The 19,516-nt window shown below is 35.5% G+C and overlaps 3 protein-coding genes across 8 annotated transcripts in view; 1 reads left to right on the top strand and 2 right to left on the bottom strand.

The window, feature by feature from the left end:
- Positions 1 to 60: 60 nt before the first annotated feature.
- On the bottom strand, positions 61 to 13,839 carry LOC123524042 (ERI1 exoribonuclease 3-like). 2 transcript variants are annotated; one of them, XM_053539296.1, is made up of 7 exons: positions 13,519 to 13,836; positions 11,555 to 11,671; positions 11,069 to 11,128; positions 9,973 to 10,064; positions 8,265 to 8,337; positions 6,678 to 6,774; positions 61 to 2,803 (listed from the first exon to the last, which is right to left on the bottom strand). In XM_053539296.1, exons 1-7 carry the CDS (start codon positions 13,816 to 13,818, stop codon positions 2,724 to 2,726), a joined length of 819 nt encoding a protein of 272 aa, XP_053395271.1. In that variant the 5' UTR covers positions 13,819 to 13,836; the 3' UTR covers positions 61 to 2,723. The 2 variants fall into 2 exon arrangements, with proteins under 2 accessions (XP_053395271.1, XP_053395272.1); XM_053539297.1 differs by lacking the exon at positions 6,678 to 6,774 and having other exon boundaries at positions 13,519 to 13,839.
- Positions 13,827 to 19,516, top strand: part of LOC128555782 (uncharacterized) — a 40,919-nt gene continuing 35,229 nt past the window's right edge. For 4 of the 5 annotated variants that reach the window (XM_053539292.1, XM_053539290.1, XM_053539291.1 and 1 more), the window contains exon 1: positions 13,827 to 13,925. The gene's annotated coding sequence lies outside the window, so the exon portion shown is untranslated. The remainder of the gene's footprint in view (positions 13,926 to 19,516) is intronic. The other variant, XM_053539289.1, reaches the window with a different exon arrangement.
- LOC123535880 (uncharacterized) lies at positions 18,576 to 19,268 on the bottom strand. The gene has a single exon (XM_045318636.2). It carries the CDS (start codon positions 19,266 to 19,268, stop codon positions 18,576 to 18,578), a length of 693 nt encoding a protein of 230 aa, XP_045174571.2.

Genomic DNA, 19,516 nt, shown 5'->3' with positions numbered 1-19,516 from the left:
ATAACATGAAAGACATGCCAACATATTGAGAGTGGCGCTAAAGTAACAATAAGTATAAAATCACTTTTCTTATTTAATCATAATAATTGATAACTTTTAGTTAATTTGGTCCATAACATGTTATCAAATGCCTACCTAAAGCGTCAACATCCGTTGGTAAACGGTTGTAATATTATCTAGATATATCAGTAAAAGTTACGCTCAAACAACAATGGTGCATGCTGCGATTTGCATAAAAACGAAATTTATATGCCTCCGACCTCTTGCATCTAAGATGTAAGAATATTTTTTGGACAGGTCTGATACTATAGGCGATTCATTAAGGTTTTAGACAAATGAACAAGCAGAATCTAATGACAGAACACATGTCTGACTTGTATTGTCTCTATGGCCAACCATGCGCTCCTGGAGGTGTGCCTGCTATCAACAGTGTCTACCTTGCAAGGGCGACCTTACTAACAATAGATCTTTGGACCTGAATCTTGTTTAGACATTGATTGTAAGGTGCAGTATTTATTATTGATAATGAAAGATCTGGACAAGAAACAAAGGTGCGGTGCGTCATGTTCTAATGAAAAACAAAGGATACCAAAATCCATTGATGAATGAAATACAGGACAACAAGAAATATAACCTTTAAGCTCCTAAGCCTCCGATCTCAGTGAAACACTGACCTAGGAGCTAGGGACCTGCTGTTTTTCCTTAACACGTTGTCATGATATAGTGAACATTACAATAAAATCTGTAAGAAGATCCTTTGGAAAACATTTAGTATAAATGATAGAATAGTGTTTTGTACGATGTCATGAAATACAACCTGTCACCTTTACCTTGGAGCCATGGACTTAGGTTATGATGGACACAAGGCATTATGTTATGCTGGATATGTTTTTGATGATTTGACCTAGTTACCTAGTTTCTGACCCAAGCTGACTGGGTTTCGAAATTCACCTAGATTATCTGCCCTTGTCTCATGACACTCCGGTACAAAATAAGGCCTCTTGAGTGTTAACGTTTTGTTATGACTTGATCTACTGACATATTATTGACATCAGATAAATTTTTACCTGGATTTTAAAGACAAACTTTTAATAAAGATTTATGAAATTCAAGTAGAAAATATCACCTTCAGTGTGGTAACAATGAATTTCTATGATCTGGCCAAATGACCTAGTTTTTTAACATAAGATAAATCAGTTTCGAACATAAACTAGATTTTACAGAGCAAACATTCTGACAAAGTTTATGAAAATCAAGTAGAACATATGGCCTTAAAAATGTTAACAAGGTGTTTCTATTATTTGAACCAGTGACCTTATCATAGCCTTAAAAATGTAAACAAGGTGTTTCTATCATTTGAACCAGTGACCTTATCTTTGATTTCTGGTTACCTAGCTTTGACTTTAACCTAGTTTTCGTAACAGACAAACATTCTGACAAGATGTGGCCTTTGGGGTTTAATAAGGTTTCTCCATAAGGATATGTTAATCAAATGAGCCATGCCATGGGAAAACCAACATAGTGGCTTTGCGACCAGCATGGATCCAGACCAGCCTGCGCATCTGCGCAGTCTGGTCAGGATCCATGCTGTTCGCTTTTAAAGCCTATTGCAATTAGAGAAACCGTTAGCGAACAACATGGATCCTGACCAGACTGCTCGGATGCGCAGGCTGGTCTGGACCTATGCTGGTCGCAAAGCCACTATATTGGTTTTCTCATGGCTCGGCTCAAATAGTGTGACACTGTTACCCAAATTATAAACACAAGTGGGTGGGATATTTAATAATGCTGCTGGATCATATAACACACCCTTTTTCACTTACTTTTGTTCATGCAATGTTATTGAGATGTTTCCATTTATGTTGATTAGAAAGGCAATGAAATATATTTAAACCATAAACACACAAAATACATTAGCTCAATGGCGTTATAAACATGTAAAACATATAATCTGTTTAATTTATTATGCTAATGAACAGAATATAAACATTGAAGATAATGCCATTTCATAATCAGCACGTGAAACTGTATGCTAATAAATCATAACTGTGTTAAATAGAACCATTTTAAACTTACTATTTACATAAACTGAAAATACTAGACATGCTGGCAGTAAGATTCAATGTGAAAACTCTTTCTTTAATCTTAAAAAAATAATACTGAGGTAAAGAAATGATACTTATGAAAGTACTGTAAAACCACAACTTTCTTATTGGTTTATGGTTCTGCAGGTCATGGCTCTACACTGACAAATGGCGAAAAACTTATTCTAATTTCTGTCCAATAATAAAAGTGTAATGTTGCCATGCCATAAAATCATTGTTTGTACATCATAGTTAATTGGCTCTTCAAAACATTAACCCAACATCTTTATCAGCAATTTATTAATGAAAACTGCGTAACTTACATAAACACCTCGTTAGGTTTTGGGGTATGGCATGTTAAAATCAAAACAATCAATCCCTGGCAGTTACTTATTCAATTAATAAAATCATTGCCATGTCTTTCAAATGTATATCATTCAGGCTATGCCCATACACATTTAAACTAATGAATTACATGTAATTAAATTTGTGATACATGATTTCTTAAGCAACATAATATACATCCATAAAGAATATTAACTACACTGTATTAGCAGTGTATATGAGTTGATAACTGTTCAAAATTTCAAAGTTCCTAATAGAACACTTCAAATCTGTTCAAAGTTTATGATTTTGTTGTCATCTAGATCCGGTTACCTTGGCAACGTATCCACGTTTCAACAATTCTACCAGAATATTCCCAATGTTCTTGCAATCATCTGAAAGAAATAAAATGGGTAAAGTACAAGAAAATTCAACCTCTTAGATCTGTGACTTCCCACAGACACACACAAACACCAACAAACAGACCAATACTATTTCATAAGATTTTCTAAAACATTTTCGAAAGTTCTACACATTTCATACTATTAAAGAAACACATTTCATACTCAAGAAAGAATTTTGTTCTTTCAGGTAACTACAGGTTGAGTCATGACATAAATGTACTTCTTTTAGCTGCATTAATTGTAACAGAGAACATATTTCGCACTAGGTATCAAACTTACGTTCCATGCTTCCAAAAGATCTTTCCACAGGTTTTATTAACACACAATGTCAGTCTTTAAGTGCCGTGTAGCGGTTGTTAAAAGTCTCCCCATGCTTGTACTCAGTCTTGTTATATTTGCTGGTCCTTTGGGATCATTGAGTACATTCATTTTTACCATGATAGAATTCCGCTAAGGCTGGTGCTGGGGGGTCTGAGAGGTGTTGCACATTTCATTACCTCTCATGAACAGACTCAATCAAACCGAGTCTGTTATTATGTTGCTTGGTTGTGTTCTATGCTTCCAAACAATTTTCATAGAGGACTACTAGACAATGCATCATACCAAATATCAAAAGCCTAGGTCGTATGGTGTCAGACAAGAAGATTTTTAAAGCTTTTTCCTATATAAGTCTATATAAAACTTGGGACCCCCAGGGCACGGCCTCTTTTCACCCAAGGGGTACAATTTGAACAATTTTGGTTGAGGACCATAAGACAATGCAACCAACCAAATATCAAAGGTCTAAGTGTTGTGGTTTCAGACAAGAAGATTTTTAAACTTTTTTTCCTATATAAGTCTATGTAAAACTTGGGACCCTCAGGGCGGGGCCATATTTGACCTTAGGGGGATAATTTGAACAACCTTTGTAGAGGACCACTAGATGATGCTACAGACCAATTATCAAAGCCCTAGGCCATGTGGTTTTGTACAAGAAGATTTTCAAAGTTTTCCCTATATAGGCTAAATAAACCATGTGACCCCCAGGGCGGGGCCATATTTGACCCTAGGGGGATAATTTGAACAATTTAAGTAGAGGACCACTAGATGATGCTACACACCAGATATCAAAGCCCTAGGCCCTGTAGTTTTGGACAAGAAGATTTTTAAAGTTTTTCCTTTCGGTTGCCATGGCAACCAGAGTTCTGCATGGAATTCAATTCTTTGAATAATTTTGAAAGGGGGGCCACCCAAGGATCATTCCTGTGAAGTTTGGTGTAATTCCGCCCAGTGGTTTTCAAGAAGATTTTTTTAGAAATTGTTGACGGATGACGGACGACTGACGGCGGACATCAAGCGGTCACAATAGCTCACCTTGTCACTTCGTGACAGGTGAGCTAAAAAGGGTCATGTTCTATTATACACATCTGATTGTATCCAATCATGCCATTCAAAAGTACAGATATAAGAAGAGTAAATGTGTCATTCCCATATGTAATTTATGATCCTTTGATAAAAGCTACCTTAACACAAAGTTTGCTGACAATAGGTGTACCCATACTTAGAATATTGAGCATAAATCATTTTTCTTCTTTTAGTAATAGTGAACCAATAAACAATCCAAAGCCACTTGCAATACATCAAGTCTGCCAATAGTTAGTCGATCCTTACTAAAGTTATAAACTGGAATCCAGCTTTTTGATGATCAAAGTGAAAAAAAAACCTATTTTCATTTTAACTATGACCTTGACCTTGACCCAATAGCATTTTAATAACATTTTTATCACACACAAAAATTATATTAGGAGCTCAGAGGGATTTGAACTGCGACCCATCTGTTCCACAGCACAAAAGATCTCTTAAGCCTAACACTCTAGACCACTATGTCACAGAGGAACTTTCAAACTCAGTAGACTAGTTAAGTTATCTCATTCCAAACTAGAGGTATTGAGTGGAAACCATTTTTCTATTTTTAGTTACAGTTTACTGCCCTTGACCCTGAACCAAGTCACCCTAAATACATTCCCAATCTTGGTGTTTGTTAAAAGCGCTATCTATACACAAAGTTTAGTGACAACAGGTGTACCCAAACTAAAGATACTGAGTGAAAGCCATTTTTCATTTTTTAGTAACAGTGACCCTAAATATCATTCAAAGCTATGTCTTCAGATAAGCTTGCTGTACATCAAGTTCAGTGACAGTAAGTAAATCCAAACTAAAATTTTAAGCCAGAAACCACCTTTTTTGATGGTCACATTGAAGAAAAAATCTATTTTTAGTAACTGTGACCTTGACCTTGACACAATGGCATTAACCACAATGTTTTTTTTAAAATTTGGATCTCAGTGGGGTCTGAGCCACGACCCATCTGTTCCAAAACACAAAAAATAGCTTTGACCTAACGCTCTTGACCACTGTGCCACCGTGGAATGTTCTAAGTCTGAAACAAACGGAACCATTTGAACACATATGAGAAGGGCAAAGTTTGAAAAAGATCCACCATGCACTTTTTGTGAAGAAGTTGTTTAAAGGTTATTCTATTTCTAGCTCTGGTGGTCCCTAAAATGGGTTAATGAAACCATATAAACAAATTTGACAGATGTCCATACAAAAATACTACAGACCAAGTTTGGTGAAGATCCATAAAATGGTTCATAAGGAGATTTTAGAAGTTTTTTTCTTTTTTTAGCTCTGGAGCCAAGAAGAATCATTTGTACAAATTTGAGAGAAGACCAAACAAAGATGCTACATACCATGTTTGCTTAAGATCCATCAAGTGGTTCAAGAGGAGAAATGTTTAAAGGCTTTTTTCTGTTTTTTTAGCTTTAGCAGCCACTAAAACAGGCCAGGAGGAATCATCTGTACATATCTGAGAGAGGGTCATACAATGTTGCCACACTCAAAGTTTTGTGAAAATCCATCAAGTGGTTCATGAAAAGTTGTTTAAAGGTTTTTCAACTTTTAGCTTTGATAGGGGCCAGTCAGAACTATTTGATAAAACTTGAGCGAGACCAACTAACATGTCTGTTAAATTATCTCAAAATCTGACCAAAAGTTACAGAAGGCAATGTCATTTGAAGATTTTGCTACTGTTACAATGTAGCTCTGATGGCCATGATTTTTGTCAAATCAAAACAATTTGACATCTTAGTAGATGGTCACCCAAATATCATTTGTGTAGAATTTCTTTAAAAGTGTGCCAGTTGTTTCTGAAGAAAAGATTTTAAGCTGTTCATATAGCCATACATAGAAAGCCGGCCACACCCCTAGTACTATTATATTTTTGTACAAATCAACATAGTCTGAAGGAATCTGGCAAAGGGACATTTTGGGAATTAAAATTATTTTTAAATAACCCTAGTGGATTCAGGCAAAGATTTTCAAATACTCAATATAGTCAAATAGAGAAAACAAGCTCTGACTCCCTGGTGAACATTGTTTTAAACAAATCAAAATAATTTGAAGGTTTTTCATGGAAAAATGTTCTGGAATTTTTCTGTTTCAGAGAAGAAGATTTTTGAAGTTTTCAACATAATCATATAGAGAAAACAAGATCTACCCCTGGGGGGGCATGTTTTTAAACTGAAGACATTTCACAAAGGGTCACCCAAGGAAAATTGCTGTGACATTGGGCCAGTGTTTATCAGCAGGACTTTTTTTTAAAAGATGTTTCTTTTAGCTGCCATGGCAACATGAACTCTGCATGGTTGACCTAAGTTTGAATAATTTGAAAGAGGACCACCCAAGGGGCATTCCTGTCAATTTTTAAATTGGCTTTGTGGTTAAGATGTTCTTCAAAGAAATTGTGAACAAGAGACTGAGTGATCTTTAAAGCTCCCTACAAGCACATTGTGCTACGATGAGCTAGAAAGTCATGTTTATTTACCTATCCCACTGTGATGCCTGCCCTGGTGTGTTATGTTCAACCCTTCTAACATGGGCATCATCCCTTTTGGATAGGTAGATGTCACCTCAGCATATGCCTGTAATGAAAAAAATTATGGGCTGAAAAAAAATATGCATCACTCTCTGTTACAGTAAATTAACATCAGGGCCAATTATTTTCTCTGTACATTTGTAAGTTTGCAGAAGCATTCTTTTAAGTGTTTACAAACCCAGTTTCAGTTCCCTTTGAAAAAAAGTCTGTTCACCATTAAAACAATAAAATCTATAACCTAAACTAGAATGTGTCTGTAGGACATAGGGCGTGCCCCCACTGGTACATTTGACACAAATAAGGGGCAATAATTCAAATGTTTGCAGTCTTAATGGGGTATTGCCTCAACAAACATTTTATAAAAAGGATTCATTATTCTAGGCCCTATACTTTTTGAGTTATGAGCATCACAAACAAAAAATCCATTATTTTGTCTAAATCAATGGCCATAACTCTGTAATAAGAGCTAAGATTCTCAAGAAGAATGCCAAGAGTGCAAGGTCACATCATGTTAAAGACTCCAGCAAGGTTTCCTGAATTTACATCTAATACTTTTTGAGCTAGGCACATAATTAGGTGAAAAAGTGCATTTTTTACTATTTCAGGGGCAATAACTTTGTGCAGCCAGCCAAAAATTAAAGGTGTGCAAGTTCATATCATGGGGGCAAAACTATGGCAAAAGCAAACAAATTGGCTATAATGGCCTTAAAGTTGTTTACCTGACCTTGACCTTTTGAATCAAATTCATCAAGACATACTGTATCATGAAAGGGGACATAAAGTAATTTATGATTAGAAATCATTTAAAGGTTTTTTTTTCTATTTTTAGATTGATGTTTATGACAAGAATTCTTTTGCTTGAGTTTAACACCATTTTCCAACTGTTTTTCTGTTAGATAAGTACTCACATTATTAACCCGCTACTGTGAATTCATTAATATTTGTGGGGGATTAATTTTTATGGATTTTACCATAACAGTTGATCTAATCAATCAAGGAAATTAAACCCCAATAAACCAGTAAATTCCCACAAATTCATATCTCCTCAAAATGCTTTTTTTTTTTTTGGATAAATCCTCAAACATTAAATTTTGTGCACAAGAAGATTTATAAATGATTTCATAGTATCTGTCAACTTCCCCTCATGAAATGGAAGTGGAGGCAAATGGCCCATGACATAATGCCTTTAGTCAATTACCAAGGATATATGCCTCACCTGAAACCCAAACCTACCACCACTTGCTAAGAAGTGTTCTCCACATAGAGATATCAAGGTAGAACATAGAGATATCAAGGTAGAACATAGAGATATTAAGGTACCACATAGAGAAATCTAGGTACCACATAGAGATATCAAGGTACCACCCACATAGAGATATCAAGGTACCACATAGAAAAATCTAGGTACCACATAGAGATATCAAGGCACCACATAGAGATATCAAGTTACCCATTAAGAGATATCAAGGTAAAACTTGTATTTTCTTGGATGATCTACAGTATAGAATACAAATAGTTTATTTTAGTTTTTCATACCTTTTTAATGTTCAACCACTGATCGAAGTAACCTGGTATTTCTAGCTTGAAATGCTCTGCCTGCTTCGGTAACCTGCAAAGAATAACGAAAATTTTATACAAATGAATTCTTTGAACCAGACATGGAACCACAGCAAAACCTTCAAATATTTTCAAAATTTTGCAGTTCTCGAAATTTTGACAGAGGTGCTAACTTCAGTTTGCTTCAGTGTAGTTATGGGCCTGCTGTCAGGAAGTAAAAATTTATAGCAATACTGTTTTTGATGTGTAATATTCATAGAGACACCAATCTGTAGACTATATTAGCCCAAATGATATAGGCATAAATTATGATCTTGATTCTTTGCCTTTCAAGCCAAACTTTACAATAAATCTTTTTTTTTTGTTACAAAAAAAACATACTCCTTCTATTTGTCCACTTTGAAAACAAGGACAAGATTGTTATGTATTCTTAACTAGAAGATGCTTTTGTCTCCCTTAATGCATAGTAGAAATAGGCAAGAAGTCACTTGGGGGTCAGAAGCAAAAGTCCAAGAGACACCGATGGTTGGCTGCAACAGAGATCATCCCAAAAAGTTTCAACATCTGGGCCTAGTCGTTCACAAGTTACAGATTGGAAAGAGTTTTCCATGTTCTGGCCCCTGTGACCTTGATCTTTAATAATTTGACCCCCTAAAAAATAAGGATCATCTACTCTGCATGTCGAATCATTGGTACAGATGGATGGACTGCCTGACGGATGGACAGACAGGGCAAAAACAATATAATAAATAGAGGGAGGATTGGAAATCTTAATCAAAGCTGTATATTCAGCCTTTGATAGTGGGCCCATAATGACAACTGGTTAATAATGTATTTTCCATAATATTATGTGATTTTGGAACTCTGTTTTTACTGAAAAACATGTGTAAACTAAGCTGTATTTACATCTGAAGAAAGCTGAACTACATAACATGAATATGTAATCACATGGAAATTGTTGCATATCATTACTTGTCTACTACCTAAGGAATATCATATATGTCAATTATGATACTTTCAGTCCGGAAATGTTCATATGTATCTTTTAATCCTTACCCTGCTAAATTTCTATAATGAACTTGTCCATCTTTCATCTGGACTGTACCATTAACTGTTAAAAGGGGTGCATACCAAAAAGATACTGACTGAATGGCCAACAGTGCAGGTCATGATCAGACTGCACGGATCAATCGTGTCCAGCATGATAACTGTTAATTTCATAGGCATCAAGTTTCCTTATTTCGTTGCAATATGAATTCATAGATTTCAGCTTTTGACGACAAAATAAATAAGAATTTTGTTTGTTCTATGCGATTTAATTTGTTTTTTAAACTTTTTTTTTGTTGGGTTTAACGTTGCTCCTTCACAATTGTAAGTCATATGGCGACTTTCCAGCTTTAATGGTGGAGGAACCCAGGTGCCTCTCTGTGAATTGTTTCATCATGGGCGGGCACCTGGGTAGAACCACCAACCTTTCCATAAGCCAGCTGGATGGCTTCCTCACATGAAGAATTCAACGCCCTGATATGCGATTTAATTTCTTGGATTGATGTAGATATCCCATAGATATTAATGATTTCATGCTTTACATACAATATAATTAAGGTCTTGAATAAAAAGAAAACTGCAAAAATTATGACTGATTCCCTATTAGCATACAGAATTGCATAAAGATGCCGAAACTTACATTTTGTTGAGATCCCAGTCACCGCAAGTAACAAATACTGATTTCACATTTTCATCTAATAACTTATTGTCAGCCATCCATTTATCAAAACTCTGAAATGCAAAACAGCATGAATAAAGCATACTTTATATATATGATGATATATGAAAATCTTAAACAAATCAAAATCCAATACTGTGAAATCATTAATATTCGTGGGGGACTAATTTTCATGGATTTTGTGGTTGGGTCAATCCACGAAATTTAATCCCAATGAACAAGTAAAATTACCTTTCATTTTATGTTCAAAAGTTGAAATTCACGAATTCATATCCCCACGAAATTGCCGTTTTGACCAAAACCACGAAATTTCATGCCCACGAAATTAAACAGTATTTTACAGTATGCCAAAGTAGAGCATAAAAAGACCGGAACTGTACAACTCTGACGATAAGCAAAAACACAAAAAGACTGTGATTATTATCATTCTAACAGGCTTATATGATAAAAATTATGATGAATTTCAATCATCCAAGTAGCAATGAAGAAGACGTCTTGTGACAATTTGACATCATAATTAATTTTATACTGGATGTTCTCTTACCGGTCTGCATGTCAACAGTTGTTTATAGCAGAATATAAAAAGCTTGACTTTCTTTTTTGTTTAACTGACAGAGAAAATGAACAATTTTAGAATTAAAATTTTACAGATAAATTCAATACACCACTTCAAGGCAATCAGAAATGTCCATGCAATTAAAGTTTTCATGTAAGGTGTTTTAGTGTTCTTTGGATGTTGACATAGCTGATATAAGTCCAGGGCTTTCTGTTCTGGGGAATGCCAAATCACAAGCTGAGAATATGTAATCAAACGGAAATTTCTGACTGTCATTACAAGTCTACTAACTTAACCCAATATCCTGCTAAATTTCTATAATGAACTTGTCCATCTTTGAATTTGGACAGTACCATTAGCTGTTAAAAGGGGTGCTTACCAAAAAGATACTGACTGAATAGTGAAACAGTGCAGATCTTGATCAGACTATATGGATGTGCACTGGTCGCAAAGGCAGAATCAATCATGTCCAGCATGATAAAGGTTAATATATTTTCTTACCTTTAGTACATCTTCAATATGCGGCTGACCATCTACCATGTCTTGAATTATTCCAGTCAACTGAAATAAGCAGTTAGATATGTTAAGAAAAATATCATGCTGCAAATTAGAATAACTCTCATACCTTTGAACAAACATGGTCAGTTTAACAACTTTTTCATTCTTTTCATTTACTACAGAGTTTCATGCTGATACTGAACATGAAAAATCATTTTGCCACCAACCTGTCAGCTTCCACATTTGTTCCCATAATATGCCCTGTTTCAGGGGGCAAATAAAAAAACCAGACAGCTGAGTTTGAATATTTGCTTTTAAGAGCATGGTCAATGCCTGAATGGTGAAAACTCAAAACTACCAAGACTACCATCACCTGGCTCTAAAGATGGTCTTAACATGTAGGGTTGACTGTATAAGTTACATGCTCTTTCCATCTGAAATTAAAAAGTTTAAATCTTTAACAAAACACTAAATTTTTTAATCAAGTACCTTGGTACAGAATGGTGTGAGCTCTTTATGAACCCTTGGCTGAACATACTGATGAAAGGTTGTTTCTGTTTCCAGAGTCTTTGAGTTTATCTTTAAAACTGGAAACTCTATTATTTCCTGCAAAGAAAGAACTTAGAATAATGATTAACATATATAGCTGAAAAAATAATATATCTGCAACAAGAACTGAAGGACAAATCACTTGACTATTCAAAATGCTTGCAAAGATATTATTATCGTCATAATGGAAAACAGGAGACATTGAAAGTACATCAGACTAAATAAAGACACAATACTCATGAACAACTGAAGTTTTTAAGATAAAAATTAGATTAATAAGCATCAACAATCTATAAATGAGAAGGGTAGGTTTGATGGTCTATTAAGAAAAATAAAAAAGAAGGTTTTTTGAAATGTGGTAGTTGCTGGGGGGTGGAGGTAGGAGGGGGATGAGGGATACATTTATTTGTACAGTGCTTTAGGGTATAGCGGATACCTAACTAATTTTTCCTCCATTCCAATTCAAAGAAATGAAAATAGTAGGATTTTTTCAGTATATCAGGCAGAAAACATCTGTTCTTCTTAAAACATTCAGCCTTTTATAGAAATTCATGTGTGTTTTCTCTCCAAGCCATTGTTTACATATGAACAATGTTTAGAAACCTGGGAGAAGACATGGTCCATGGAGTTCAACCCGGACAAGTGTGAAGTCCTTAGAATTTTTAGAAAGAAAAATCCTGTAGTCTACCCCTACAAACTTCACAACATAGAGTTAAAAACTTGTGAGGCAGCTAAATACTTAGGCATAACCATTTCCAAAGATCTAAACTGGTCCAAACACATTGACAGTATCACTTCCAAAGCAACTTCCACTCTTCGCTTCATACAACGAAATGTCAAAACTGATAATAAAAAGGTCAAAATTGCTGCCTATAACACCTATGTCCGCCCTCAACTTGAGTACTGTTCAAGCGTCTGGCATCCTTGGCAAAAAACCCTCACTAGCAAAGTCGAAAATGTCCAAAGGTCAGCTGCTAGGTACGTCATGTATGACTACAGTTACACCAGTAGTGTTACACAAATGCTGAAAACCTTAGAATGGAATACACTCCAATATAGAAGGTTACACAATTCATTAGTAATGTTTTATAAAATAAGGACCCAGACAGTTGCAGTCGACCAATCTCATCTTATTCCAACTAGAAACCTAAATTACTTAATCCCCATGTCTCACACTCAGTACTTTTCTAACTCCTACTTCCCTAGGACCATCCGACTCTGGAACTCCCTACCAACTCATGTTAAATCTAGCCCCAGTCTCAGTATCTTTAGAGAGAGGCTGGCGGTGGTCAGTATGTAATTCTGTTGCCTCTGTCCCATTTTAACTGTAGCATACTGTCTTTTTTAGCTTTTATTCTTTTAACATTGTAACATATCAGTTCTTTAACAACTGTTTCTCTGACAGCGCCGCCCAGTGATAGTCGGAAATCGACGGTTGGGTGAAAGATGTAGATGTAGATGAACTGATTTAGGGTGTACAGGATAGTTTTGGTCATTTTTTCTATTATTAGTTTAAAATCCACATCTTAACAAACTTTCCAAGATTTCTTTACTATAAATCAGAATAATAATGTATTCTCCTTTCAAAAACATTCAGCTTTTTTAATTTTGACTCAATACTTTTCATTCACCCTGTTTTTTTACATATACACTGATTTAGTCTATAGGGGATAGCTTTATATTACATTTGATGACATATGAAAAATAACACAACAAGCAAATATTTAAAATGTATGTCAGAATGTCTGTTTGCATGCCAGTAAAAGAATGATATGAAAATTTATACAATAATTCAAGTCTAAATATAAAATTTATCAATCTATCCTCTATACCCTAAAATCCGCTATACCCTAAAGCACTGTATAGAAAAAAAGTGACTGTAACAAAGAACTCCAAGACAATACCTGTGGATGGATCTGTTCATTTTCCTTACATGTTGCTTCGAAGTCAAGAACTAGAAAATAGTCAAAATATTGCTCTTTCAAGTTAGCTGTTGCCATCTTCAACCTTGATCTACTTGAAGTATTCCTGCTCTTTCTCCCAGCTGAAACAGTGCAACTTGTACTCAAGTTCAACGACTGATTAACTACGGGTTTGTGTATGACACTTTTTCTTAATACGTGCGGAAGAAAACGAAAATTACACTCTAGCTGTTTAGAGTTGAAAACGAAAGTACAGTGTTTGGATAATCCAAATAATTTCATGTCTGTTTACAAAGTAACATGCTACTTCCGGTTCAGTCACGTGACACTAAACAACCTTGACATTGACGATGAAAATGAATCATCGGTGCAGCTGCTAATGGAAATATGTAAATATATTATCCATTTATGTCTTTATTTACTAATCACTTGGCCATCATTTTCATTATTTGTTATTTTACCAACCTGAATGTTTACTTTCCCCAAGAAGCTCAGTAATTATTAGTATTTGTCACTAATGTCGCCAAAATTTACAACAAAATGGCTGACTGAAACTGTCAATTTTTTATTGGTGATGTAAAATTGGTAAATAATTTATTTTCTCTTACTGTCAACGTGTAGGTTTTATGTGTTACATTTGTTTGCATATAAAGTGATCGTAAAAAAATACATCTAACTGGAGGCTGTGCTTTAACTTATGAATTTCCACTGGATTTTCATTATTGAGATTATTAAATTATGATGAAATCTACTTGTCAACTTCCTCAGTCAAAAAATAAGGTAAGCCATTTGTCCAACTAATTTGACGCGATCCTAGAAAATTTTGAGATAATATTTTCATATGGACAATGTACTGTCATTGATACTGATGTACTGATAAAGTACACTGTGTATAAACTGACCCTACAGAAGGGATATGTATAATAACTGGAGCCTGGTTTTTAATCCATTTTATTCTAAAGCTCAATACACTACAGTCTAACTAACTTCTACTATCAGAGCGTAATGCCCATTAACTAGAGTAGGCGGAGCCTATGTGGGGTCTGCATGATTGGCAGTTGATTATATTCACTACATCCCTCGTGTCTTTTAGATATTGGACCTATATCAATAATTCTAGATAGTTATGTTCTTTAGTATCATTATTATATAAACACGTACATAGATAGTATATTAAATGTTTCGGGATGCACATAGTTAATTGTTCACATAGATTTTCTCAGGATAAAGTCTCACACATTTGTTTTGATTAATATTCCTTATCAGAATTTGATTAACAGTTCTGTTTAACCTTTTCTCCCCACAGACACATGTGAAAGTCATAAAATGTTTCTCCGCACAAACTCAAATGTCAAGCAAATATAAAATCATGAATCAGTTTCAATTAAAACCACATAAAACAAGTTCACACGTCAATTTACTCTGTATACAAGCAATTTACTGTTGTTCTAACCCGATGCCAAAAGTTCATAAATTAGTTTAAATGGCTTTTAAATCAGCATCGTTTCATGGCTGTCATTCCTTTAATTCACATCTGATTAAACTTTGAAGCCAGACTAAACACTTAATTACAGTTTTGACAAGAATGTGCCAACAAATCTGATAGCAAATTGATACGCCAAATTGTGGCTTATTTATTTTATAGACTCATGAGTGCCATTTACATTTCTTTGTTTTAGTTCCAAAAATGAATTTGTAGAAATATTTAATTACTGCCTTAGATTGTTATGCACATTCTGTTTACAATAAAATGTAATTTCTTCATGTATTTTGCACGTGTTATTATGACGTGCACACTAAAAGCATAAACTCATGACCTTATCTCGTAATGCAATTATATGAATAAACACAATTGTATTCCAAATGATCAGGCATTATTATGGCCTGCACTTTTAAATCCATACTAGAATCACTGCACTTTTTTTTTTATTTAATCACCAACGAATTTAAAATGTGATGCATCTCTAGTAATGTTCTTCCCGTTGTGTCTAGCAGTTATCATTGATCCTTTTCGAGACACGACCATTCCCGGAACTGGATTGAATGGAGTATCCAGTTTGTTATTTATCGTCTGTTTGATTAAGACACGATCACCAGGTTTTAATGTGCATGTCTTTGATTTCCGGCGTATGTCTGCATAGCGTTTATTTTTATCCTTAAGATTTTTGTCTCTCTGCCTAATGTACTTGTCATTGTTTTTTATTTGAAAATTAGGCAGTCGCGTTTTCACTTTTCTTCTGAACATGATTTCTGCCGGGCTCAAACCTGTAGATGGGTGTGGGGTACTCCTATAATTCATCAGAAATGTGTTCAATTCTCGTCTGTGATTTTTTCCTGAGGCTTTCGCAGTTTTAATCGCTTTTTGTAACGGTTTCATAAATGATTCAGCAATAGCATTTCCCATGGGGTGATAGGGAGTTATTTTTCTGTGCTTAAATCCCATTTGTTCAGCAAAATCCGCAAAAGCTTGGCTCTGGAAGGGTGGACCGTTGTCTGTCCTCACAACACTCGGAATTCCGAACATACTAAACACTGTCTCTAGGCGCGGGATTACAGTTTGTGCTGTAATATTTGTTAGTTTTTCAACGATCGGGTATCTGCTGTAGTCATCTTTAACTACCATATAGTACTCTCCTGAAGGAAATTTTCCACAGAAATCCACAGATATTTCGTCGAACGGTTTCGCCGGTAACTCGCTTGACTTTATTGGATCTGGTGTAGACGCTGAGGATGTGGCCATACACGGAATGCACTTTTTGCACATGTTATCTACCATAGTATCCATATACGGAAAGTAAACGCTGTCTCTTAAGAACAGGAGACATTTCAAACGTCCCATATGTCCTTCATGTGATAAGTTCACAGTGTTTTGCTGTAATTCTGTCGGAATACATAAACGTGTCCCTCGTAGTAACACCGGACCATTTTCTGAGTGTACTACGGTAATCTCATCTCGAAGTTTCTCGTAACACTTAAACGCATTTTCGTCACTGCATTTCTGATTATACCATTTACCTGTCCGAACTGCATTTATAACACATTGCAAAATGCAATCATTTTTTGTAGCTTCGGCGATGTCTGACAGGCGTAGCGATTTTGGCAAGTCATTATCAGTCATAAATCGAACGTAGTTCTCTGCTATGCTACTGGTCGCGTGCGGCTGACTGGGATGCCGTGATAAATAATCTGACACATTTTTGTTTCCTGCTCGCCATTTAACCTTGAAATTGTATGTCACTAGTTTTAATCTCCACCTTTCTAACCTTGCAGACTGAAACTGTTTTGTTTTGTTAAATATTGACTCTAGTGCGCGATGATCTGTAATTAACGTAAACGGTTTACCGTACAGATACAGATGAAAATGTAAAGTGCCGAAAACACAAGCAAGGGCTTCTCGTTCCGTCTGACTGTATCTTTGCTCGACTTCGCTTAGCGCACGACTTGCATATGAGATAATTTTGTTCCCTTGTATTAGAATCGCGGAAAATCCCACAGGGGATCCATCAACCCAGAGTTCTGTATCATCACGATTCGGATCAAAGTACGCTATCACATGGTCACTTACAAGAGCACTCTTGAGCTCTTGAAACGCGCTCTCCTGTTCATTTCCCCACTCAAAATTCTGGTTTTTACGTGTTAATCTCCTGAGGGGCTCTGTTTTTGTGCTGTAGTCCTCAATAAATCGTGATACATAGTTCGTCATTCCAAGAAAACTGGCCACTTCTGCAGCATTTTTTGGACGTTCAACATTTTGTATTGCCTCCACCTTTGATGGGTCGGGTGATATTCCATTTTCCGAAAATATGAAGCCATAGAATTTAACAGACGTTTTCCCGAACTCACATTTTGCTCTGTTCAAGGTGACATTTCTTTCCTTTATTCTTTGTAAAACTGATTCCAGATTTTTGTCATGTTCTTCACGTGTTTGCCCATGTACGATAATATCGTCAGAAATGTTCATAGTTCCATCCAAACCTTCTAGCATTTGCCTGATTTCATTCTGAAACACTTCCGGTGCCGACGACACTCCAAAATTTAATCGCTTGAAACGCCAAATTCCGACATGCGTTGCAAATGATGTCAGATTTCGGGACTCTTCGTCGAGTTCTAACTGATGGAAACCTTTATTTAAATCTAACTTTGAGAACACTTTTGAACCGTTTAGGCTAATTATTATGTCATCTATTGTAGGTGTCATGTGACGTGTTCTTTTTATCGCTTCATTTGCTTTTCTCATGTCGACACAGATCCTAATTTCGTTCGGATTGTTCGCTTTTGGAGCAACTACAATAGGTGATATCCACGGAGTAGGTCCCTCTACACGTTCAATTACGTCCATTTCCTCCAGATTGTTTAACTCAGCTTCCACTTTTTCCCGAACTTGAAATGGTAGACGGCGATGTGGTTGTGTTACAGGAACCACACTTTCGTCCACATGTAGTTTAATTTTTCGATCTTTCAGTTTGCCCAAACCAGTGAAAACCGATTTATATTTGTCACACAGTCTAGAGTATTTGTCATCCTTGTCAACTGAATTTATCAGCGGTATTATTTCCAATGATACAGCGGTGTCATAGCTTATGATCGAGTCAGTGTTACCTTCAATAACGTAGAATTCTGCTGTTGAATACTTTTTCTCTGTCTCAATCGTGCATGTAAATTGTCCTTTTATAGGAAGAGCTTTGCTTTGTCCAAATGCATAAGCTTTTGTGTGTGACGGCTTCAGTTTCGGATACGGTTGCATTTTTCTTAGCAGTTTTTCACTTACAATGTTTATTGTTGACCCTGTATCTACAAGCGCATTTACATTGATTCCATTGACCTTTACAGTCACGTGCGGCAATCTCCGAATGTTATTCACACGTACACTAATTCCAAAAGTACCCTCGTTATCTGAACTATCCTGATTTTCCTCTTGTTCACTTTCATGTATTTCTCGCAAATGGTGTTTATTTTGTTTTCTTTTACGACACACAGAAATCAGATGATTTTTCTTGTGACAATAAAAGCATTCCATGCCAAAAGCTGGACATTTACCCTTATGTGGAAAATTTGCCACCACAGTTTGTACACTTAGTGTTTTGTCTTGATGGCTGATTTTGATTTTTATGTATTGTTGGTCTTGGGTTTCTTGAGAACTTTGGTGTACGTTTTGATTTTACTCTATCAACAGAAGCTGTTTGTCCATTTGTTTGTACTTTCTTTCCTATTTCTGTAGCTTGTGACTCTGATATTTCTAATGTTCTTGCAAACTTTTGTAAATCATTCAATGAATAATCATCTCTCAATGCTCTTTTGCGTAGTTCATTTGATCTACACCCTTGAATCAACTGAGATTTTACTTCCCTTTCGGAATCGCTAAATTCGCAAAATTTTGCTTTTGTTTTTAGTCTAGTCACAAACTGATCTATGGTTTCACAGTGTTCTTGCACCATATTCCTGAATTCATATGTCTCGAACTCTCTGTTTGATTTTGGATTGAAATATCCATTCAGCTTTTGTTTTAACGTGTCATAATCGAGTTCTTCACTATTTGTAGAAAGTGATTCCGCGATATCATAAATTTCATCGCCACCATAATGTAAAAGTAACGCTTTCCTTCGTTTTTTACTTTCAATATTTAATCCAATAAATAAGTTCTCTAATTTGGATACATATTCTTTCCACCTAACACCAAGATTCTTCTCTCCAGACACTCGAAACTGCGGAAATTCCGGTAACGAAACAGACATTTTGTGAGTGTGTGTGTGTGTTTTTTTTTTCAAAATCACATATTTCAAGAAAATATCCAATTTATCCTCGTCGCCAAATGTACTGTCATTGATACTGATGTACTGATAAAGTACACTGTGTATAAACTGACCCTACAGAAGGGATATGTATAATAACTGGAGCCTGGTTTTTAATCCATTTTATTCTAAAGCTCAATACACTACAGTCTAACTAACTTCTACTATCAGAGCGTAATGCCCATTAACTA

This window comes from Mercenaria mercenaria, chromosome 3 (genome assembly GCF_021730395.1).
Source record: "Mercenaria mercenaria strain notata chromosome 3, MADL_Memer_1, whole genome shotgun sequence".
NCBI classification, from domain to species: Eukaryota; Metazoa; Mollusca; class Bivalvia; order Venerida; family Veneridae; genus Mercenaria; species Mercenaria mercenaria.
The sequence above is the reverse complement of the archived record's forward strand: the minus strand, read 5'-3'. Positions and strand labels throughout refer to the sequence as shown.

Coding starts and splice junctions, on each gene's coding strand:
- LOC123524042 (XM_053539296.1), bottom strand. CDS start 13,818: ATGAAATTATTTGGATTATCCAAACACTGTACTTTCGTTTTCAACTCT. Junction 11,672..13,518: donor ATGAACAGATCCATCCACAG/GTATTGTCTTGG, acceptor CTTTCTTTGCAG/GAAATAATAGAGTTTCCAGT. Junction 6,775..8,264: donor AGTGGTTGAACATTAAAAAG/GTATGAAAAACT, acceptor TTTTCATTACAG/GCATATGCTGAGGTGACATC.
- LOC123535880 (XM_045318636.2), bottom strand. CDS start 19,268: ATGTCTGTTTCGTTACCGGAATTTCCGCAGTTTCGAGTGTCTGGAGAG.